Raw genomic sequence first — 22,823 nt, 5'->3', positions numbered from 1 at the left:
GGAGTGGACAAAGGAAGCTCACTCGCATATCCGGGGGCATAGCCAAAAACTCTTTCTCCTTTGGCAAAGTATTGCGCTACAACAGTGTCAAAAATCAATGGATTAGTGATACTGAACAGTTAAAAAGTGAATACTCGATATTGAATACTGATCCTGAAAAGTGAATAGTGAATACTCAATTGTGAATGACTGTTTACTGTTCACTTTTCTGTATTCAAAATTACTACACTAATCCATTGATTTTTGACACTGTTGTAGCGCAATACTTTGCCAAAGGAGAAAGAGTTTTGGCTATGCCCCGGATATGCGAGTGAGCTTCCTTTGTCCACTCCGCGTTGCAAGTTGTGAAGGATAGGCGTAATAAATTAGTGCCAAGTTAGGTCTGCAGTGTTCTAAAGTAGATTGAAGTGAGAATTGACCTGCGGCCTCGCGAATCAGCATACAGGCAAGCATGGTGCCATTGAATTTGACAACTAATTTCAAGGAAAGACATTCTTAGTATAATGAAAAGAAATTTCTAGCATGGATAATAGACTTGACTAAAGGTTGCTTCAAAAGAAGTAGATCGTAATAGAATATTTCGCCGCTTTACAAAAACGCGGTTTTCTGCCCGAATTTTTTACGAAAATTGTTACCGCGCGAATCATGTAAAAGAGGAATGTCTGAGCTTTCGTTTGATATATAGCATGCATGTATACGTTGAAGTGCGGCGAAGATACGGGGTGTCCATCATTAGCGCTCACGTCGTCATTTGGGTAAAAACAGCCTAGGTTAGGTAAACTTTGTGCGTCAGTCAGTGGCGTAGCCAGGGGGGGTGCTTTGGGTGCTCGAGCACCCCCTCAAGTTTGCTGAAAATAATTAAACTAGATAATGATGGCCCGTTGTTAGCCATCATGTGATCCCCGAACACCCTTAGCACGGTGTCCGATCTCTGTTAGTGCCTACAGCATGTGCATTATGGGAATCACATTGCCTAACCACACCTTAATCTGCCCGGAAATATGTCCTTTCTGTAAAAATGGGAATAGGGCACCTGGTGGCTATGCCTTTACACCACAGATTTTAGGTGTTCTGATTACATGTATATATCAAAAGAGCGATTCCCCTGCCGAGTAAAGGTGGCACAGAGTTACCCTTCCCTGCATGGCCCCCTCGGGTGCATGATCAAGTGACACGTTTTCAGCTCGCAGTTGGGTTTGCGTGCTGCGAGCGAAGACAAACCCAACGTGCTCATTTACTGCGTTCCTTCGATGAGCGTTAATAATTAAGCTCAAATGTTATGTGCCAGTTATGCTATGTAATATGCCTACATATGTACTCGTTCCAGAAAGCTTTGTACACAATCCGAAGTTACTATCTCTGTTGTGTTACTTTGGGCCTACGCACTGTTTTTCGTTAGAGGCCTTAAATAGCCAAATAGAAAAGGGGCGTGGTCCAAAAATTTTCGCGCGAACTTCAGCACCTACCTCCGCTTAATCCTGGCTACGCCACTGCGTCAGCATGCAAATGCGCAGTCGCAGACACCCGAAACTCCTACCGCAGAATCGTCTTTCCTTTAGCTCTAAGATGAGGTATGGGGGAGCTCGAACGGTGGGATATTTATATCGTAGTGCTCGAACAAACAGAGGACCTTCCGGGACTGTCCATAATTGGGAACCCCTCCCCTACAGTTGAGCAGACTGTCGCCGTCCTGGGCGTCGTCCTGTCGCGCGTATGTTCAGAGTCTACTCATTCGAAGCGTACCTGATCCTTGGAGCTGAATACGGACGCAGTCGACGTTCGAATAACCGGCCGGGTGCCCTCTACGTCATGCTGGGTCACGGTATATATGGCAGCAGCAGCATTGCTGCTTTTTTTAGCCCTGGTCTTGTACGTTAAAACGGTTTTTAGGTCCCTTAGCGCCTACATGCTTCGATCGGACCCAGGGGAAGTTTTCCGAGGAAGACCGGATAAATCTAATTATTCAATTTGGCCATGAGTGTATGCATGCCTGTGTCACTGCTCACGAGGTAGAAGAAGCTGGTAAACAGCGCTCCACCCATCTTTGCTCCGCTGCAAGGTGACTTAAAAGAGCTATTTCTCTACTCTATATAGTTCATGCGATTTGTGTTGCAGTTCAATATGGCAGATACTAGCGATTCCGGCCCACCGTCGAGTTCTGATAAGCCTTTTTCTCTAGATGAAAACGATTGGATATCTAAAGAACTCAAAAAACTACAGAAGACCAGTGAAGGAACCTCGCTGAAAGCTTTTCGAATTTTCTTCACGTCTTTGGAAAAGAATTACGCTTACAGCAAACGCTTCATGAACGAAGACGAGAGCAAATTCATACAAGACGGTATGTGAGTTTCCCAAACTACATAGTTAGTACGCGTCTTGGCGTCGAAGGTTCTGACGAGGATCTGTGTGCAAAATAACTACTTTTGTTTGTTTGCTGATGTCCTCCTCTGCATGCTTTGGCTTGTAGGAGGCCGTGCACGTAACGAAATGGAAGGCGGGGCACTTGCATTGTTTACTTGTGTATATGTAAACGACGTGAATTTCTGTGCTGTTTCTCACCTGTAGCAATTAAGTGACAGGGAAAGGGCAGGGCCTCTAGAGTCTCAAACTCTAAACAACGTTTGTGTGCCAACCCTGCAGACTTTTGTTTTGTTGATTTCCCCCTAAAACAAACACATTCCTTTTTCCAGGGATAGAAACCTGCACTGCCTTAAAATCTGCGACGTTTTTCACGTCTAGCGACGAGGAAAAGGAGCAAACCATCTTTCACTCTGTTGCTTTGGCTAACGTTCACCCCAGCCTTCTGCGATTTTTTTGTGAAAAAGCTGAACACGCTCTTAGTGACAAAAAATTGCCAGAAGTAATAAATCAGAAAGACAAGGAGAAAAAAACCGCTTTAGACTACGCCTTACAATCAAATGTATGTAAGGAAAAGGCCAATGTTGTTTTACTCCTGGATTACCATGCTGAGTTTGGCGACAGCATACCGCAGTTCTCCGAAAATGATAATGATAAACTGGAAGCTTATGTTCACAAAGCAACACACACGCTTGGTTTTCGAAAGCGTCCGTTGGACTTCTGCCTCAAACTTGTCAATCATTTGCGAGAGCGAGGGAAGAAGCACATGTTTGAAGAAACAAAGGATCGGTTTGAGGCTACTTATACGGAGTTGGAGAACGTAGCAGTCACCTTGATGGGCGACGCTGCGAAGGCTGTAGACAGGAAGGAAACTGCTGAAATCGTAAGTGACGAAAATGTCAATCTTGCCAAAAAGAGCGGCCTCAAGAAGGTAAATATTCTTCAGTTCTGTAGAGATCGTTGGGCGTTGAGGTTTTGCACTAATTAGTGCTTCATTTCCTACTTGTTGTTGCCTTTAATTAATTAATTAATTAATAATTAGCGTGTTTGATTACATATATGTTGGGGGGAAAAACGTTATGTGGAAATACGACTCGAACTTTAAAATGTTTAAAAATAGATGCAGGTGCAGAAAGAGATTGTCTCTCGTTAGCTTACGGAAGATTATATGATGCGGGAATTTTTATAGATTGTGCATGTTTGGACGGCTTTTGCAAAACGTTGAAAACAGGTCATAACTAAAGGCTAGGCTACATAAAAGAAACAAAATAAGATTTGCAAACTAAACATTGATGTCTATACAGTAGTAGCAAAGAGTCGTTGTCAATGGGGTGTCTGCATCTATTATTTCCTGCTGTTAACAGCGTGCTAAACAAAACGTGCATCAGAATGACACAATTTCGGTTTACTAGTCAATATTGAACGCGTAATGGTGCTTACACTAAAGTGAAATTACTAAGACATCGTATTTGCTACATAACATTAGCCTAAAAGGTCAAACACGATTATATAATAAGAGGCAAGGTTTCTTGTTACTTCACACTCGAGTAAAGAAGTTTGAGGAATCCTATATTTATGTGTAGTACATGTGCATGATGTATTTTTAGGGGATCTAAATGTAAAGTGCAACAACGCTAATTTTGCTACTTTTTAGTACCTGGCGTCTGGAACCGTTCAGCAATATGTCAATCTTACGTGGTATGGCACTTCTATCGACAAGTCTTTTGATGGAGATGTGTTTCTGCGAGATCAAAGTCGGTACAAACGTCTTCAGTCGCGACTCGAGCTAGCCGTAGTAGAAGGCCTCTCTTGGTATCATTATTTCTGGCTTCTTATCCTCTTTTTCTTCGAAAATGTCATCTACATCGCAACTTTCTCTCTTACCTCGAATTGGTTGAGAATTCTTTACATTCCGGCTATTGCATACACTGCCCAGTGTTTTATGTTTGTTGTCTTCGTAGCTCTTCTACTTGCTCTAATCGAACAGTACGCGTACAACCACGTCAACCGCGAAGTTCCTCATGAAAATTTGAGTGCGTCTTTTGAAGCACTTGTTCTTGTCTTTTGCTCTGATTACATAATCAGTGAAGTAATCTACTTTATTATTTGGTGCCGAAAGTCAAAATGGAAGACTGATTCACGTGTCTTTGGACATATCATCAATGTTTTCTTTTTTTTAGTGTGGTAGGTTTTGTAACAACCTACGCCATCGTTCGTAGCGAGCAAGTGTGCACTGTGAACATCAACACAACTCTTGCTACACGAGAAAACGAAGCAAGCATAGTAAGCTATTTTAGCAGCATGCAAATATGTTTAGTTATTTGCACGCCGAGAAGAGTTAGCCTGTCACCAGACCTTCTCCTAATCCTTTCCCCATGCGGGATCACGGGAGAAGGTCTAGTAACAGGCTAGAGACGAGTACAATTGATTGCTTTTGCCTAGAACTTTTCCTGCAAGTATTTAACAGCATCTCAGATCCTGCTGGGTTTTGCTGCTACTTTTGGCTGCTTGAATATCTTGATCAAATTTCAATTGCATAGCTTTCTGGGTCCTTTGCAGCTCGCAATTTGGTCACTAGGGAAGGACGTGGCATATTTCTTTGTGATGTTCCTGATCTTTGGGCTTGCATTTGCTGCAGTCATGACAAGTGCAAATCAGGCTGCTCACGCAAGCGACCCTTCGTTTTACGGCAAAGAATTATCAAGGTACAGCGGTAACTTTATGGCACGTATAAGTAGATTGCACTGTTAATTAATTGCAGAAGCAACTCTAATATCGTGCATGTTTATAAAATGCAAAACGTGACTAAAACGTACCTTCTTTCTGATAATTTTTTGTTTTGTTTTAGCCTATTTCATTCCATTGAAAGCCTCTATTGGACTTTGTTTGGAATGCGAGGTTTGACGTCGTATGAAACTAATTTAGGTGAAGAGACGACTCTCTTGCGCGTTTTTGTTGGAACGTGGCTTCTCGTTGGAGCCGTAATACTTCTAACCGTGTTAACTGGTTTAGTGGCATCTAATTTTCAAAACGTTTATGTAAGTATTTAGTGAGTCATATCAGGATTATTAACGCGCAATAACTTATACCGTATATTGTTATCCTAAGGATAACGCTGAGAACGAATGGAAGTGTATGAGGGCCATTTTTATTTCTGATTTGGAGCCCGAAGTAATTTTTCCCCTGCCATTTGCCTGTGTCTGCATGGTGGAGCAAAAGATTCAGTCTTCATTTCGAGCTTATAAAGAGGAGGCTCAGCGTAAACGGAGAATTCACGTCAAAGTGCAAATCAGTTCTAGTGTAGCAAATAGATTTTTTTACTATATCTGTCTACAAGATGACGAATTGCCATTAGTTGCTAAAGAACAAGTCACAACAGGACGTGAAGCTCAAGTTCAAGTCGACGAAAGAATTCGTGAAGTCAGGGGCAAGAACGTGTGCATTAGATCAGACATAGACGAAGTTCTTGTAAGTGAAAACTTTTGCCTACTGCAATGAAACTTGCCGTATCATTTTTGATAGAAACGACTTACGTATCTGGAGGAGAATTTGGAGAAGATTTTTGGACTGCTAAAGGAGATCAGAATGCCCAAGGAGCCCGAGGAGCCCAAGGAAATCAGCGAGCCCAAAACTCAAAAAGTAAGAGCATTTCTCTGTTTGTATTAATCGCTAAAAAACGGCCTATTCATCACTGTATTACACGACAGGTTACGCAAAAATTAACCGTAGCACAAAGTTAATGCTTTAATCATAAGTGTCGTATAAAAGAAAATTTCCAAGTTTTTGTATTTTTTACTTAGCTTGATGACAGAGGAATCAGCGTAATCCATGTTGGGGGTCTTGAAGTTATTCCGGAAGAGCCTTCGACAAGTGATGAAGTACTAGTTCATGAAAATAGCCAAGAAGCATCAATGTCTTTGATACCGGAGATTGCTCCCTTTCTACGAGCCTACAGCTCTGTCGGACCAGAAGAGAAAAAGTGGAGGAGAAGAAGGAAGATCTCGAAGGCTGCGAAAAGCAGAAAAGTAGCAGTGGTTCGCTCGGAATTTTCTAGTGCAACTCGTAGTGTAAGCGCCGATCACACTGGTGCGAGAAAGGCTGAATCATCATCCTAAACATTTTTGCTTTTTTGTCATTTTTAGTGCTAATAGTCGCGCTACATTTTAATCGCTGCATGCTTTTGATTTGAAAAAACCTTTTACTCGCACCTATTTTTGTTTCTACAGTATACTAGTATTCGTAATACTATTTCAAAGCTCTTGCATGCTTGGCCGCTCCTTATGCTTCTGCCTTCAGCCGAAAAGAGAACAGAACACGCATTTCACGCCAGAAATTTATCGATCCAGACAGAAATGCGCCGCCTTAGAACTCCCTTCGAAAGGGCTCTCACTCTAAAGTGCGCTAGCGCCTCGTGCCACGAAGAGACGAGAGCGACGTCGCGTTAGCGACGCTAGCTCATTTGACCACTGGCTTTACACAAGGGCAAAGAAGCATCTATATACAATAGTACGGTCTACTCGACAGATGCGTAAGGTAAGTTCAAAGAGTGGCACAAAAGCGAGAAAGATTTTTGAGGTACCGGCAATTACGGGCTCGTCTGAAGCTCAAAAAGCCACATTCTAGCAAAGAAAACTCGCCTACTACCCCGTTACTGAAAGGGTCTCCCCCAATGCCACACAGAGCTTGCTTAGCATGCGTGAACGCTAATCGAAAGCCTTGTGGAAGTCTAGATCATAGGCGATTAAGTGTCTCTAAAAATTTTCAATCACGGAATACAGTCCCTGGGAAGACGTAGAAGACGGAAATAGACGACTAACTTCGCTCGGACGTTCTATCGTATCATCGTGATCGTAACATTGCCTTGTTCGTTGTCCCTTTTTACATTTTCTCCATATTTGTGACCAAAAGGATCTTGCTGACTTTAAAATGAGGCAGCAAGAATCCAATTGATTAGGGCAGCATATACAACGATTCGTTGTTCTTTCATTAGAGGCATTCAGGCACTTGAAATATTTTCAGACAAAAGACGTACAGTAGGTCATAGCCTAGACACGCAGTGGACGCATGATAGAGTCATGCCCTACGATCTACTGCAGTAGACGTTGCTGCTAGGCGACGGAGGAAGGTATAGTACACGTTAACGTAGAATTCTCCGCAGTTGATGATTTCAATCGTTTGCTGTCCACAGCGTTGCATTCAAATTTCACATCTCCGGATACTTATTTTCCGACTGTCGTCGGATGAGACCCGGATACTATCATAGCCATTCAGCGTACGCCGTTCTACATCTCCAACCTATGCAGTATTCGTTTATTTAGCCTCCTATGCTATTAGCAAAGCGACGCCATCCACAATCGCATCGATATGACGTCAAGATAATTGCGACCAGAATTCCGTCCCTTTTCCCGACGAACGGAAATCGTTCTTCGTCTGTTTGACAGCATACTGTGTTCGGCTGGAGAGCACGGCAGAGGCAAAGAAACGCTTCCACCGCTTTTCATGGTCTTTCTTCAGCACTTGCTTTTGCGTCCTTTTTTCGAAAATCACCTTTGGCTCCCTTCGGAACACCACTCCCTGTATCCAGCTCATCCACACCTGGCCGACCTTCATCGCCTCTCACGATTTCAGACCCGAACAACGTGTCGACTTGCCGGCTTCTGCGACGTACTACCAGTAGCGGCTAAGTCACTGTCAATCGAACGCCGCTTGAACCGTTTCTCACCGCTGTTCGATATTGCAGTTCAGATGAACATTTCGGTCACCGGCCGTAAACATTTATCCGGATCGCGTGACCAAGGAACTCGGATTCTCTCAGGTGGATTATCGTCCCGTCGTCGCGGCCGATCGTCATTACGTCAATGGATTCTAGAATTTCATTGTAGACGCCAAAGGCCTATCCGGGACGTCCTGCAAGGGCTAGAAGCGACCGTTCCTTTTTCTTCGCGAAGCGTGGCTTTTGCGACGACAAGTCAGTCTCTTCCGTCTTTGTATCCGTTGCATTCCTTCCGCCCAAAGATCTCGTCGAGCGACGCAGAGAACGATCGGCTGCGCATTTGATGGGAAAAGTAAGCACAAAGCGGCGACGAAGCTTGAAGCCGATCGAAATTGCGAACCCCGCGTCTGGTGACGACAGAAAGCTTTGTCGAGCGCGTTCAAGCTCGAAACGTTGCGTGAACGAGAGAAAAGGGGTCCCGCTTTTTTCAAAGTATCGTCTGCGATCCTATTCGTCCCGGCACTGCTCTCAGCTTGGCCAATTTGCTCATCGAGCCTTATTTTCAGCGTCTTCCCCTTTGATTGGGCGCTTTTTTAAGGCGATTTCAAACTCTAATCACGGCACTAGGTTATCGTCATCTGGTGTTTGCGTTGATAGGCCTCGAACTGAGGCTTGGAAAAGATCGACGGCCTATCGTGCGCAGAAATTATGGAACTCGCTGCCTTCTGATTTAAGAGGAATAAAGAATTTGGCAGCTTTTAAAATCAGACTTAAACTTTATAATTCTGAAAATTGATATATTTAATTTTAGTGGCTTAATTTATCTCTAGTTAATGTACGGTACCAGGAAGATTGGCCTCTGAGCTAATGGTTTTTCCGTACTAAAATAAAACATCTATCTATCTATCTAACCCGCGCGATCAAACATGATCAAAGGGGTCCCCCAAAAAATCAGGTGAAGCGCGCCGATTCCTACTCCGTTTCCCGTCCCCTTGCCATTTCTTTTGTCTGAGCTACCACTTCAGAGAATTAAAAGCGAGCTTCGATATCATCGATCCACGGGGCCGGGGGGCCCAAACTCTCGTAATTTCTTTTGCAGTGTAAATCGTCGAGAAAATTGAATTGCTCACGACTCGCCACACGTCGTCGCAAACGGTGGTAGATTATTTCTATTCGTCCTTCGGACGCTGAGTAACCGCCTACAAGACGAACCTTGGGGGCCTGATACAGAGAGAGAAGTATCAGGCGTATTTTCAGTACTCATATCGGGTCATCGTATTACCGATTTTACAGACGAATCCGGCATCTGCCTTGTGACGGCACTCGTTGGCGTGTTTATATACGCAGTCTTGCGGTTGTCCTTCTGTTCCGTTGCACACAGTGATATCCAATACTGTACTACCATTGTCTTTGCTAAACATGCCTCCTTTTTGTAAGCGAGAGCATCGGCAAAGCCAAGCTGTTCTCACACGACTTTGGCATCGTTTAGATCCCAGAAGTCGTTGCAGACCGTTCCCCATTCGCCGTTCATGTAAACCTTGACTCAACCTTCATTAGCAGCAGAACCATCAACGAGACGATTATTTGCTGCTGCCAAAGCAGACACTTTATAAAATATAGACCCTAGCTATCAATTACAATTGCTTTGCGCTGTACGAGTTACTAGAGCTAATGCGATTCTTCTCTTGGCCTAAAGGAACCCTTCCCACTTGAAGATGATGTGGGAAGCGCCAGGGAAATAATATTACAATGAAATAACAATAAAATACAAAATAATAAATAAAATAACTATAGAAATACCAAAGTCGTGTCAGGTAACCAATCCTCCCTCGAGAAAACGAAGCAAAAAGATGAGAACTAAATGATACGGGCATCCAAAAAAAACAGTAAGGTCGGGAGGTGAGATTTGGGGGATATACGTGCAACGAAGAAACGTATCATACTTTTTGACGGTGACTTAGACTGTGTTACTGTGGTTGCCATACTATATTCTACGTGCACAATCGCTGACTCAGATACGCAAAAAGTCAGTGTGGGCCTAAAAGAGGTGATCAGTGAAAGCGTAACCCAACGAAAAGCTTACCAGAAAAAATATTGGCTACTTCGTCTGAGTAGCCGACGTCAGGATCCTTCACGGCATTGATAAAATGCCTTCGGGTTGCTCTCGCGCCGAACTTGTTTGCCCACGCGTCCAGCATGTCTAGAGCTCTGTCGCGATTGTTTCTTTTTTCTTCAAATGCGTGCATTTCAAAATGCTCAAAAGGTTTTGGGCCCAAGATTCTCCCAATAATACTCCAATTGGGTTGAATCCGCAGTGCCGCTCGTAATCGTTCTTGTGAAGTCATCGGTGTATCAAGGAACTCGTTATCAAATACGAAAGCCACATCTAAAAAGGTCGGAGATAGGTAGGAGATAAACATGAATAAACTGGAAGTGCACACCTTCTTCACGTGACAGGCTAGCTGCTGTTCCAACAAAGCGTCCTAGAAATCGTTTCACGTGCATAGTATCGCTTTACAGCGTACAAAAATCAGGCTAACTTTTCAGTAAGGAGGGAGAACTTGTTCGGATCAAATTCAAGTCTTTTTCAGCCTTCACCTTCTGTTAAAACATCAATACAGCTCATCATTATATAATTGATATATCTAGTTACTGTCTCATCGGAGAGTTCAATTGCGCCATCTTCATCCAGCAAAGCTAGCAAATACGATAGACTTGATTGTCGAGCGGCATCAGCCAGGCTCTCAGCTGTGGCGCAAAGATTATCAGTCCAAGTAGAAAGCAGCATTGTTGCAGTGTGACATTTCACTTTGTCGGCTTGCGATAGGCCTTGCAAATGCTCTTTCAAAGTTTCCCTTCCTGCATCGTCTTTCTCGAGGCACATTATAATAGCGCAGCGTGTGTTGTAAGACAAAAAATTGACGTGATTGTTTGGAAGAGCGAAGAGATCTCTAAGACTATCTCTGGTCGTTCCTTCGCTAATTAGAACGTGCGACTTGGTTGAAGTCTTCATTCTCTCGTCAACTTTCTCTTTTGCGTATGCTAGTGGAAAATCTCTCAGCTGCTTTAATTCGGCGCAGCTGATGTACAAATGTAGGATATTTGTCCCTGGACTCCTTTGCCAAAGAACTTTTTCGCCAATTTGTTTTAGATTAGTTAGGAACTTCATGCACTCTTTCTCCGAGTGAGTTGGGCCACGAACAACAAAATCCAGCGCTTTATCCTTCTGCTGCAACCTTATCATTCCTTCAACGGAACGACCGTCCAGTGTCTCGTGCATCATCAACCCACCTTGCCAAATAACAGGCTTTATACCACGGAAACAAGCGGCATTGTGAACATGGCATTGAAGAAACGGCATCGTTCCTGGAGTTATAATGTCTGTTTCTTCAGCTTTTATCAAGCGTCGTCCAACGTATATTTTCATTTCAGAATTCTCCTTCCACACTTCAGGTGGTCGTTCCTGATTTAATAAAGCCGGAAACCGATATGCATCTGGTTCGTCGGGAAGAGGATAGCAAATTTCCAAATGACATAATAGCGATATCGTCTCGTCGATATTCTCCCATTTTTCATTGTTGAATGCTTCAAGAGCACATTGGATCTTCTCCTTCGCTGCTGTACCAGGCGAGGAGCACTGAAGGCTAATAGGAAATTCCGCGGACTCTGGAGGTGATAGCAGCGGGCCAAAGGCATTCTGACATAGCCAAGGAGGATTCAAAATAATCTTGTCTTTAATGGCAAAGATCTTGAGAAAAACACATTGCAATATACAATGCAATGTACCTCTATAAAGAAAGGTAAAGAACTGAATTTACTAACCTCGCCGATTCCTTGCAAGAACTCGACGAGCAAATCTTGAATCTCATTTGAAAGACCAGGCCAAAGGCTGTCCACAAGCAGCTGTTTGAAAACGCACTCGTCCATTACGCGAATGTTATAACAGCTATCCTACATGGCATGCATCAATTTAGCAAGCATGCTGCAATGTGTATCTTGATGTGACTCACTTCTCTTAGAGGAATTAATGACTTCTTCCTCAAAGAAGATAGCATTTTCTGCCGTATTTCGCTAGTCGATTCACTTTCTCCGCTACCAAAAAAACGCTTTATTAGAGACAGCCGGAGTCTTTGAAACGGATGCCGCAATGTAGGCAAGAAAGACTTCACCATCGCCTCAACGATAAGTGGAACATCTTTAGATGCCTTTTCAAAAAAATTGGCTTAAAAATATGTCAGACCTATAGCAGTTATTACCTCAATTACAAGTGTTTTGACCTTTCCAATAGCTTGTTTAAGTAGATCCAACGTTCTTGACCTCCGCTGTCGACAATTTAAAACAAAGTGTCTTTCGAAAAAGTTAAACCAACGGCAATACGTTTTCCGAAGGTTCACGACAAGATGTCGCAATTTCATTTCTCCATTTTCCAAATTTTGAAGCTCATCTTTTCGGCTTCCTATTACAATAACAAACGCTTTTTTTTGCTCTGTGAGGCCAACGCTGCATTTCACAAATGAGCAAAAGTAGAAACTCGATTCCTGTAGTTCGCTGCTACTTTTTGTTAAGTCAACAACGAGAAGAAAAACTGTCGTAGAGTCGGAGAAGAAGAGACCGTGCGTTTTATGAAAGTAAGGCTGCCCTGCGAAATCGCAGAAAACTATGTCTCCAGCAGGTTTAATGGCTGCTTTCGTAACCTCCATGCTAACCGTCCGGCGATCATAACTTTCTTTCTTCCAGTCAATGTTTCGCAGAGTTTTGATTAAAGTTGTTTTACCAGCTCTTGCATCTCCAATAACACAAACCTTGATTAGCTTCGGTTTTGTTGTGCCTTGCGAAAAGAGTTCGTGGTATCTATATTTAACCTGAAGGAAACGGAAATGTTTACCAAATTTCACAAGAAACAGATAACTGACCCACGATTCAAACAGAAATTGTCTCACTTCAGTTGGACAAGGATATTCGTGCGGAAGCAAATTATCCTAAAACATCCATTCTAATGTTATGTTTTCAACCAAACATCTACTTATGGTAAGTTTATAAAAGGAGATAAACACACGTAGAGCTCCATATTATTATTTTTCTGAATTCTGAAGTTTTAGTTTCAATATGGTAAATATTTGCTGCATGAATAACTTAGCCTTAAGAAGTAAATGCTTTGCAGCTATAACATTTATACGTACCCAAACAAAAATGCTCTGCAAGCACAAACAGAACAGAGATATTATTTAATGCAGAAATTTGATCACGGAAAAGCTGTTGAAACAATTGCAAAATCAAATAATCTAAACAACTAGTAGTAATCTAAAAGTAAGGTATAATTAGCCCATTTTAAACGCTATGAAATTTGTATTATTATAATTAGACCGCTTTACCTCTCCACAGCAGCTCACGAGACTAAGGTCCTTAGTCAAAATGAAACTCAAAAAATTCAAATGTTGAACTAAATTTATGCCACTCTATTAGACAAGTACTATTTAATCTTCAAAATCTGAAATACCTGAAAAGTTTCGACAAAGTTTCATGAAGACGTGCAGGACGGAAATGTTTTTCTAAATATTTAATTAAATCAGCAAGCACACAAATCACATTTTCGAGAAACCCCGTCCAAGTTATTGATATTTGCTCCAGCGTTGATTAATAGTTTGGAAATTTCTAGGTGACCATTAGAACACGCCTCCCACAAAGGCGATCTTCCACCCTAAAGATTTGTATTACATAGAAAGACAATGCTATATGTCTATATTGTACACACTACTACAAACCAAGTCTCTCTTATTAACATCCGCTCCAGCGTCGATTAACAGGTTGACAAATTCTGCGTTTCCATCAGAACACGCTTTCCACAAAGGCCCTCTTAGAAACTATAACTTCCAGTAAGGTTTATAAAGGTAAAACAATACAATACTACAAACATAGCCTGTCTCGTTGACGTCCGCTCCAGCGTCGAGTAACATTTTGAAAATGTCTACCCAATTTTTACAACACGCTTGCAACAAAAGTCCTTCCCCCGTCTAAAGATATTAATTAGATGAAGAACAACATGCAGCACACTGCTAAGAACCCCGTCTTTCTTATTGACATCCGCTCCAGCAGTGATTAAAAGTTTTGAAATTTCTACGTCATTTTTAGAACACGCTTGCCACAAAGGCTTACGTGTGCGCTAAAGATTTAAATGAGGATAAGATAAACAACAGAATGTGTACTAAAGTAGCAGAAACCTCGTCTGTCTTATTGACATCCGCTTCAGCATCGATTAATAGTTTGACAATTTCTACATGGCCATTAGAGCATGCTGTCCACAAAGGTCCTTGCTCTTTCTAAAAAATCTATTGAACATTATTAAACGTACACACACGACTACAAACCTCGTCTGTGTTATTGACATCCGCTCCAGCGTCGATTAATAGTTTGACAATTTCTACGTGACCATTAGAGCATGCTGTCCACAACGGCCCTTGCTCTTTCTAAAGTTTCCAGTAAACATTTATAAAAGTGGTACACTGATACAAACCACGTCTGTCTTATTGACTTCCGCTCCAGCGTCGATTAATAGTTTGACAATTTCTACTTGACCATTAAAGCATGCTGTCCACAACGGCCCTTGCTCTTTCTAAAGTTTCCAGTCAACTTTTATAAACGTAGCACGCTACTACAAACATCGTCTGTCTTATTGACGTCCGCTCCAGCTTCGATTAATAGTTTGACAACGTCTACATGGCCATTAGTGCATGCTGTCCACAACGGCCCTTGCTCTTTCTGAAAGATTCAGTAAACATTTATAAAAAGTGGCACACTAATACAAACCTCGTCTGTCTTATTGACATCCGCTCCAGCGTCGATTAATAGTTGAAAAATTTCTACCTGACCGTTAGAACACGCTGCCCACAAAGGCCCTCTTCCATCCTAAAAATTCTCATTGGATAAAGAAAACATTGTTATAAATCAGCAGGGTCGGAAGGAATTTTGAATTTAAGGAGCCATAGAAAGAAAACTAAGCTCAAAAAATTTGTGAAGGGTCTGACCGTCACGTAAAAAGTGAAAATGTCACCACATCATTTTCTGCCCTCTGATAAGGTGCGTTAAGCAATTGAGTAATTTGCAGTAAAAATGGGGGCCAGAGTACACGCAACTGGACCCCCGGTTCCGACGCCTCTGACAATACTAGTAACAGAATACTAGTAACAAACCAAGTTTATCTTATTGACATCCGCTCTAGCGTCGATTAGCAGTTTGGCAATAACTTTGTAACCGTTAGAACACGCTTTCAGCAAAGGTCCGTTTCCTTCCTATAATCAGATAGCAAACGACATGCCTTTACAGTAACACACTCAAACCAAGTCTGTCTTATTGGCATCCGCTCTAGCGTCGATTAATAGTTTGACAATATCTACATGACCGTTAGAACACGCTGCGCTCAAAGGCCCTCTTCCATCCTAAATATTCTAATAAGAAACATGTCTATATAAGGTAATAGCTACTACAACCGAGTTTGTCTTATTGACGTCTGCTTTAGCGGTGATTAGTAGTTTGGCAATGTCTTTGTGACCATTAGAACAGGCATTCCGCAAAGGCCCGTTACCGTACTAAAGTTCTATAATGAGATAACAAACATCCAAGTAACACACCGCTGCAAACCTCATCCGTCTTATTGATGTCCGCTCCAGCATCAACTAAACGTTTTGCGATTTCTACGTAATTTTTAGAACACGCTTTCAACAAAAGCCCTCCTCCAGCCTAAAGATTCTAATCAGACAAAAAACAACATATCTATACAAGGAACACACTACTAAAGCCCAGCTGTATGAGAAATGCGCTCCAGCTTCGATTAGGAGTTTGGCAATTTCTATTTGGTTATTAGAAATTGAACAATCTGCCCACAAAGGTCCTTCTCCAAACTAACAATTCTAAATAAATACAGAACGAAAAAATGCCTGTACACTACAAACCTCATCTCTCTTATTGACATCCGCTCCAGCGTCAATTAGAAGCTTGGCTATGGCCAAGTGACCTTTACAACACGCTTTCCACAAAGGCCCTGTTCCATACTAAAGATTCTGCTTAGATGAAGAACAGTGTGTTTGTAAACGTAAAGCGCTTCTGTTGCGTATTCAAGAAGCCTCGAGGCTTGCGGGTGGTCTAGCACCCTATCGGCAAAAAAGCCATTTACTAGTCTATGTAGGTGACTTTGGCTGTATATAGAAAGTTTTCCCAAAGACCTAAAGTTTGAAAGTTTTCGTTAACTTTGAATAATTAAATATTTAAAATAAAGCTGCAAGTGGATGTTATCACAAGGAATTTTTCGGAAGCGAGCGCCTGTCCGCACCCTCCTTCCTGAAATCCTGGCCACGCCTCTGCGCTTTTAACAAACCTTGTCTGTTTTATTGACGTCCGCTCCAGCGTCGATTAATAGTTCAACAATTTTTAAGTAACCATTAGAGCACGCTCGCCACAAAGGTCCTCCTCCACTAACATCCTAAGAAAAAGATAATAATAGCATGCTACATTAAAATAACGCGCTACAACAACCGAGTTTGTTTTATCGACATTCGCTCCAGCGTCTATTAGTAGTTGGACAATTTCTGCGTGACCGTTACAGCACGCTTCTAACAGAGGCCCCCATCCATCCTGAAAATTCTCTAGTTAGCCAGACAAACAGGGTATAAAATTGCAATGCTATAAACCGAGTCTGTAGCATTGACATCCGCCCCAGCGTCGATTAATACTTTGGCAAGTCGTACCTGACAATTACAACACACTTTCCACAATATCATTCTTCCAACCTAGAGATTCCAGTTAGATAAAGGACAGTGTCTCTCTAAAAGTAGAGCGCTTATTCTACAAACCGTGTCTGTCTTATTGACATCCGCTCCAGCGTCGATTAAAAGTTTGACAATTTCTACCTGACCGTTAGAACACGCTGACCACAACGGTCCTCCTCCATTCTAATAAGATAAAGAACATATTGAATAAATAAGATATCACACTACATCAAACCATGTCTGTCTTATGGACATCCGCTCCAACGTCTATTAGTAGTTTGGCAATGTCTACGTGACCTCTACAACACGCTTCTGATAAAAGCGTTCTTCCACCCTAGAGATTCTAATTTAATTAAAAATGTCTACAATAGTAAATACAAACCCAGTCTGTCGCATTGACATCCGCTCCATGATCGATTTCTGATTTTGCAATTTCCACTTCACCAAAAGAACACGCTTTCCAGAAACGTCCGTCGTGATTCTAAAAGTTTATTAGTAACTTGTCTGTAAAAGTATAGCACACTACAAACCCGATCTGTGAAATCTGCTTCATCCATTGTAGAACGCTACGCGAAAACGATCTGATCAAGCCGCGGCGACTAAGGTTGTTCTCTAAGTTGCAGGCATGACATGTAAAAGCCCTATCGCAGGCTATACCGCGGGACGTCTCCCGCGGGCTAGCTATCACGCGCGGTTGCTACAGGTGAGAGTACAAAAGATTTCCGGATGCCAGTGCATGAAGAACGCGGTAATGAAGTTGTAACCGTGCAGGCGTGTCTGGCTTTCAAATGACCGTCCACAGCATTACCATTGACATACCGGTAAGTTGAAAATCGTTCGTCTTCTTTTTGGGTACTTGTCGCGGCTTCCAACAAGAGCTAAAAAATTTCCGTTGCCTTTGCTGAGAGAACGCCCCTTGCACACGCGCATAATCAAACACGTGAGCCTGGGCACCCATAATTTATAAGACTGCTTCTAATTTCGAATCGTTCAGTCTTTTTGGACTCAGAATGTCTGTTGACTACGTCTGTATGCGAAGCTTCTTTCTATACAACATCAATCGATTACTTAGCTAAAGAAACACGAAGATCTGTTAGTGGAGGCATATAGTGAAGTCGTACCCTACGATCTACTGCAGTAGACGCTGTTGCTAGGCGACAGAGGAAGGTAGTGCACGTAGAATTCTCCGCAGTTGATGATTTGGATCGGTTTGCTGCCGTAGTAGCGTCGCAGCAGCTTTCACCTGCAAATTTCAATTCTCCGGATACCTGTTTTCCGACTGTCATCGGATGAGACCCGGAGAGCCATCCAGCGTACGCCGTACTACATCTCCAACCTCCCGGCATGCAATATTCGTTTTTTTGTCCTCCTACGCTATTAGCAAAACGGTACCAGCCTCCCAATTCACAATCGCAGCGATGATGATAATAGCACGGATAATAGTGACGGGAATGTTATCCTTTTTCCTGTTGAACGGAACTCATTCTTCGTCTGTTTGACGCATCCTGTGCTCGGCTGGAGAGCGCGGCAGAGGCAAGCAAACGCTCCCGCCACTTGATTGCTTTCTCTTTCTTCAGTCGTTGGCTCATGTCAATCTCCTCGTAGTCCCCTGTCACCTTTGGGTCCTCTTTCTCCAGGATCACCTTTGGCTCCCTTCGGATCGAACGCCACTCCCTGTACTATCCGCACCAGGCGGGCCGAGCGAGCCACGCGGACCAGTCAAGCCAGCAAAGCCTTTAAAGCCCGAGCGAGCCCCGCGGGCCACGCAAGCTCCGCTGGCCAGCTGGCCAGGATCATCATCTTTAAACCTGAAAGGCCTTGCACACCCGGCTCTCACGCTTACCCGAACAACGTACGTGTCGACTTGCCGGCTTCTAAGACCACCAGTAGCGGCTAAGTCAATCGAACGCCGCTTGAACCGTTTCTCACCGCTGCCTTTCTCGACTCAGTTCGATTGCATAGACATTTCGGTCACCGTAAACATTTATCCGGATCGCGTGACCACGGAAGAAAATAGCCTCGGATTCTCTCAGGTGGATTATCGTCCCGTCGTCGCGGCCGATCGTCATTACGTCGATGGATTCTAGAATTTGATTCTAGACGCCCAAGGCCTATCCGGGACGTCAAGGACTAGAAGCGACCGTTCCTTTTTCTTCGCGAAGCGTACGTACGTGGCTTTTGCGACGACAAGTCCGTAGTTTCCCTTGCCTTTCTTCCTCCCAAAGATCTCGTCGAGCGACGCAGAGAGCGATCGACTGGGAAAAGTAAGCTAGTAAGCTCAAAGCGGCGACGTACGAAGCGCGAAGCCGATCAAAATCGCAGACATCGCGCCTGGTGGCGACAGAAAGCTTTGCTGAGAACGTTCTAGATCGAAAAGTTGCGTGGAACGGGAGAAAATGTCCCGCGCGACGAAAGGGGTCCCCCAAAAAATCAGTTGAATCGCGCCGATTGCGATTGCTCCTCCTCCGTTTCCCGTCTCCTCGCTATTACTGTTGTTTGAGCTATCTACCACTTCAGAGAATTACAAGCGAGCTTCGATCATCGATCACGCGGGGGGGGGGGGGGGGGGGGGGGAGGAGGGGGCAAACTTGCGTAAATCGTCGAGAAAAGAGAATTGTCGCATAATGACACGACCTCAATGTAGGCTTTGAATTGATTTCTTGAGACAAATCTATAACCGAGGTCTTCCGTTCAAAGTTATAAGCCAGATACGGCTGGCAACAAGACCCCTCACGACGTCGCAAACGGCTGTAGAATATTTCTATTTGTCCTTCGGACGCTAAGTAACCGAACTTTGGGGGGCCTGATACAGAGAGAGAGAGAAGTATCAGGCGTATTTTCGCTACTTATATAGAGTCGTCGTATTACCGATTTTTTTACAGACGACTCCGGCAATCTGGTGACAGCACTCGTTGGCGTGTTCATATACGCAATCTTGCGGTTGTCCTTCTGTTCCGTCGCACACAACGTTATCCATCGAAATACTGTAGACAACAATTGCCTTCGCTTATAATGCCTCCTTTTTAAGCGAGAGCATCGGGAAAGCCAAGCTGTTTGCACACGACTTTGGCATCGTTTAAATCCCACAAGTCGTCACAGACCGTTCCCCATTCGTCATTCAGGTAAATTAACCTCGACTCGGCTTTCATTAGCAGCAGAAATATCAACGAGTCGATTATTTGGAGCTGCCAGAGTAGATACTTCATAAAGTAAAGACCCTAGTAGGAGGGGGTAGTTCTTTTCCCGGTCTCTCTTCCAGGCAGCGTTTTTTGTCGAAGAAAGCCGCCGTCGCCCATAAATCGACGGCGCTTCGGCATCGGGGTCCCCCGGCGCCGAAGGAAGCGACCTCACTGCTGCGGCTTACCTTATTTACACTTCTGGCTTTGTTCGTTAATGCGTTGAGCGACGAAGAGTCGTAAATCGCGGGCGTCTAAGCGACTATATAGCTGCGCCATGCAATTTATTTCGCTAGTCCGGCCGCTTGGTCTATCGTTTGAAGCCATTTATGTGGAAGTCTATTTTATTCATGTTTCAGCAGCTCAAGGTTTCTAGTCTATGAAAAAGATACCAACACGAACGAAACACATAACTAAATATCAGAGAGTAATTGGATGAATTTGACCGTAATGCCTAAACTAGTCTGAAGAGATAATCTAGAGAGTTCAACATTCACTGTAGGCTGCTAAACACTTGTGTATTCTGCTGCTTTGGTTGCCAGCATAAACTCACTGACATTGTTGACCAATAGCTGAAACGACGGTCGTTTTTCCGGGTTTTCCGACCAACAGTGAACCATTATCTTGAACCTACATTAGCAAACAACTTTGAAGCAATTAACGGCGCGGTATATCAACGATCGTTAGTACTGTACATTTGATCAGGACAATGCTTAGGTTGGCCAAGTCGCATTCCCTCTTGAAGAAGCGGAACAAGGTTAGCGAGGGCAACACCAGGATATGGAGTCATTCCCATTGTCATCAATTCCCACAACGTAACGCCATACGACCACTGCATTGACACAAAATTACTACGCTAGGTCTAGTTTGCGCTCTAACCGACTCACTACGTCACTCTTTGTCGTAAAGATTCCTTCTGCTAAACCTTCTAGAGCAACCCAGCGAATCGGTAGTCCAACTTTGCCTGGTGTAATCCGGTAATAGTCCTTGTCTTCCTTCAATGCTCGGGCTAATCCGAAATCAGAGATTTTGATAGTGAGATCCCAGTCTACCCTAAAACCAATCGAATACTAAAAGTTTAAAACGATTAATAACGTCGACAAATACATGCAATTCCGCGCTGCCAAATCTCGATGTAGTATCATTCTTCCTGACAGATACTCCATTCCTTTTGCAATTTGATATCCAAACTGAATAAGTCTGAAAAGCTAGAAACGGATCGCATAATTTACAAAGACAACATGAAATGACAGAAGTTACGTCACGGGGTATAATAGTTTTGTCTTCTCCGTCCTCGGCTGGAAAACATAGGACATAAAGGGATTTTTTCTTGGCCAAGTATGTTCTCAAATCTTGTAAAACCATGTACGGAAGCACTATCAGTGGCCTGTAGTATTGCTCGTGTTCGGGATCGGACGACCAGCAAATTCCGATCAAGGACAGAACGTTTTGATGACGCAGGCATTTCATTCGAAGTGCTTCGAATATGAAGTCGCGCGCATTCACTCCTACACGTTTTTTAGGTGCATCACTTATTCATATTCAAACAACCCGTCACTATTACCCGATTTAGCTGATTTTGCGGCAACGGTATTTCCGTCCAATTGGCATTTGTAGACTCTTCCAAAATTACCTACAAAGAAGTCGGCGTGTATCAAACAAAACAGATCATTATTGCTCACCAACCTTCTCCAATTTCCTTCTCTACCGCTAGACGCGAAGGGCAAACGCCCAGGTCATCTATTTTCGCAACGATTTCAGAATCCCAAAATATTTTCGAGCAGGTTTTCATTTCTACGACATCTTGTGCAATGGGTCGTTTGCAGACAACACGTTTTTTGCACAAAATGGCAATTGCAATAGTCAAAACCGTCATTGCGCAAAGGGTTGTTAAAACGGCAATAGCCATGAAATCATAGGCCCCCTTGATGAAACTTGCTTCTGTTCCATTTTCTATTCTTTCTGGTGCATTTCTTAACGTCATACATATTGAATTCGCTGGTGGCAGATCGACACACCTTGGCGCCCTGAAAGGCATGTGAATGGGGCGGATTAGTTTCCTGGCGAAATGACGTTGAAATAGGTCTATTGATTTTTTTATAATTATGAAGGCAACGTCCATTATTGCCATATGCTTTAAAACACCCCGTTGAGCATAAGGGCACTGAATAAGAATGAGAACTATTAGTCAAACAATCAGGATAAAGCATATGACAGTAGAGATTGATGAAAACATCTATGCATTGCTCGCTCTTGTTGTTGTTGCTTAGACGTTGATTCAAGGTAAAATTGTACTTTCGAATGGCTTTTAAAGTCTCAAAGTTAAGGTAGCTTTGATTGTAGCGTAAATCCACAAGACGCGAGAGCCCGCACGACTATTGTCACACGGTTCTCCACCACTGTATGCTTCACATCTCCCAAGTGCTTCAATACAAAAAGACAAGCCAAACAATTAACCTACATATACCAATTAGTGTATTAGTACTGTCCTACCCGTAGTACCGCAGTTGTGTTCGTCATCATTGCAGTCGTCAATGCCATTGCAGCGATCCGATTGGCGAATGCATTGTCCGTTTCCGCACTGAACTTCCTGGTCGGACGTACATGTTGGGCAGTTATTTTCATCTGAATTGTCTTCGCAGTCGTTGTCACCGTCGCAACGGAAGCTTTTAAGAATACATTTCTCGTTGTCGCACCGAAACTGGCTGTCGCTACAGGAGGAGCAGTTTCGCTCGTCGGAATAATCGCCACAGTCGTCATCTCCGTCACAGAGCCAAGACGAAAGAATGCACTGTCCGCTTTCACGGCACCAAAACT

At 43.3% G+C, this 22,823-nt stretch overlaps 3 protein-coding genes across 4 annotated transcripts in view; 1 reads left to right on the top strand and 2 right to left on the bottom strand.

Annotated features, from left to right (window-relative positions):
* LOC136191275 (serine/threonine-protein phosphatase 6 regulatory ankyrin repeat subunit B-like) overlaps nucleotides 1-22,823 on the bottom strand; it is a gene marked incomplete in the record, with an annotated part of 29,457 nt that overhangs the window by 5,950 nt on the left and 684 nt on the right.
* LOC136191284 (short transient receptor potential channel 6-like) lies at nucleotides 1,542-6,617 on the top strand. 2 transcript variants are annotated; one of them, XM_065979613.1, is made up of 11 exons: nucleotides 1,542-1,795; nucleotides 1,891-2,059; nucleotides 2,116-2,338; nucleotides 2,691-3,289; nucleotides 4,013-4,641; nucleotides 4,801-5,063; nucleotides 5,207-5,396; nucleotides 5,467-5,641; nucleotides 5,696-5,826; nucleotides 5,881-5,997; nucleotides 6,159-6,617. In XM_065979613.1, the coding sequence occupies exons 6-11, from the start codon at nucleotides 4,963-4,965 to the stop codon at nucleotides 6,471-6,473; spliced, it is 1,029 nt and encodes a 342-aa protein (XP_065835685.1). In that variant the 5' UTR covers nucleotides 1,542-1,795; nucleotides 1,891-2,059; nucleotides 2,116-2,338; nucleotides 2,691-3,289; nucleotides 4,013-4,641; nucleotides 4,801-4,962; the 3' UTR covers nucleotides 6,474-6,617. The 2 variants fall into 2 exon arrangements, 1 of the variants encoding a protein (XP_065835685.1); XR_010670817.1 differs by lacking the exons at nucleotides 5,467-5,641; nucleotides 5,696-5,826; nucleotides 5,881-5,997; nucleotides 6,159-6,617 and having other exon boundaries at nucleotides 5,207-5,346.
* Nucleotides 9,782-11,172, bottom strand: LOC136191289 (uncharacterized). The gene is made up of 5 exons (XM_065979618.1): nucleotides 10,725-11,172; nucleotides 10,612-10,672; nucleotides 10,513-10,554; nucleotides 10,155-10,457; nucleotides 9,782-10,109 (listed from the first exon to the last, which is right to left on the bottom strand). Exons 1-5 carry the CDS (start codon nucleotides 11,082-11,084, stop codon nucleotides 10,099-10,101), a joined length of 777 nt encoding a protein of 258 aa, XP_065835690.1. The 5' UTR covers nucleotides 11,085-11,172; the 3' UTR covers nucleotides 9,782-10,098.

The sequence above is a fragment of the Oscarella lobularis genome, chromosome 9 (genome assembly GCF_947507565.1).
Source record: "Oscarella lobularis chromosome 9, ooOscLobu1.1, whole genome shotgun sequence".
Taxonomy (NCBI): Eukaryota; Metazoa; Porifera; class Homoscleromorpha; order Homosclerophorida; family Oscarellidae; genus Oscarella; species Oscarella lobularis.
Note: the sequence above shows the minus strand (reverse complement) of the source record. Positions and strands in the feature narration are given on the sequence as shown.

Coding starts and splice junctions, on each gene's coding strand:
- LOC136191284 (XM_065979613.1), top strand. CDS start 4,963: ATGTTCCTGATCTTTGGGCTTGCATTTGCTGCAGTCATGACAAGTGCA. Junction 5,064..5,206: donor TACGGCAAAGAATTATCAAG/GTACAGCGGTAA, acceptor GTTTTGTTTTAG/CCTATTTCATTCCATTGAAA. Junction 5,397..5,466: donor CTAATTTTCAAAACGTTTAT/GTAAGTATTTAG, acceptor TGTTATCCTAAG/GATAACGCTGAGAACGAATG.
- LOC136191289 (XM_065979618.1), bottom strand. CDS start 11,084: ATGAAGACTTCAACCAAGTCGCACGTTCTAATTAGCGAAGGAACGACC. Junction 10,555..10,611: donor TTCTCCCTCCTTACTGAAAA/GTTAGCCTGATT, acceptor AACGATTTCTAG/GACGCTTTGTTGGAACAGCA. Junction 10,458..10,512: donor TAGCCTGTCACGTGAAGAAG/GTGTGCACTTCC, acceptor CGACCTTTTTAG/ATGTGGCTTTCGTATTTGAT.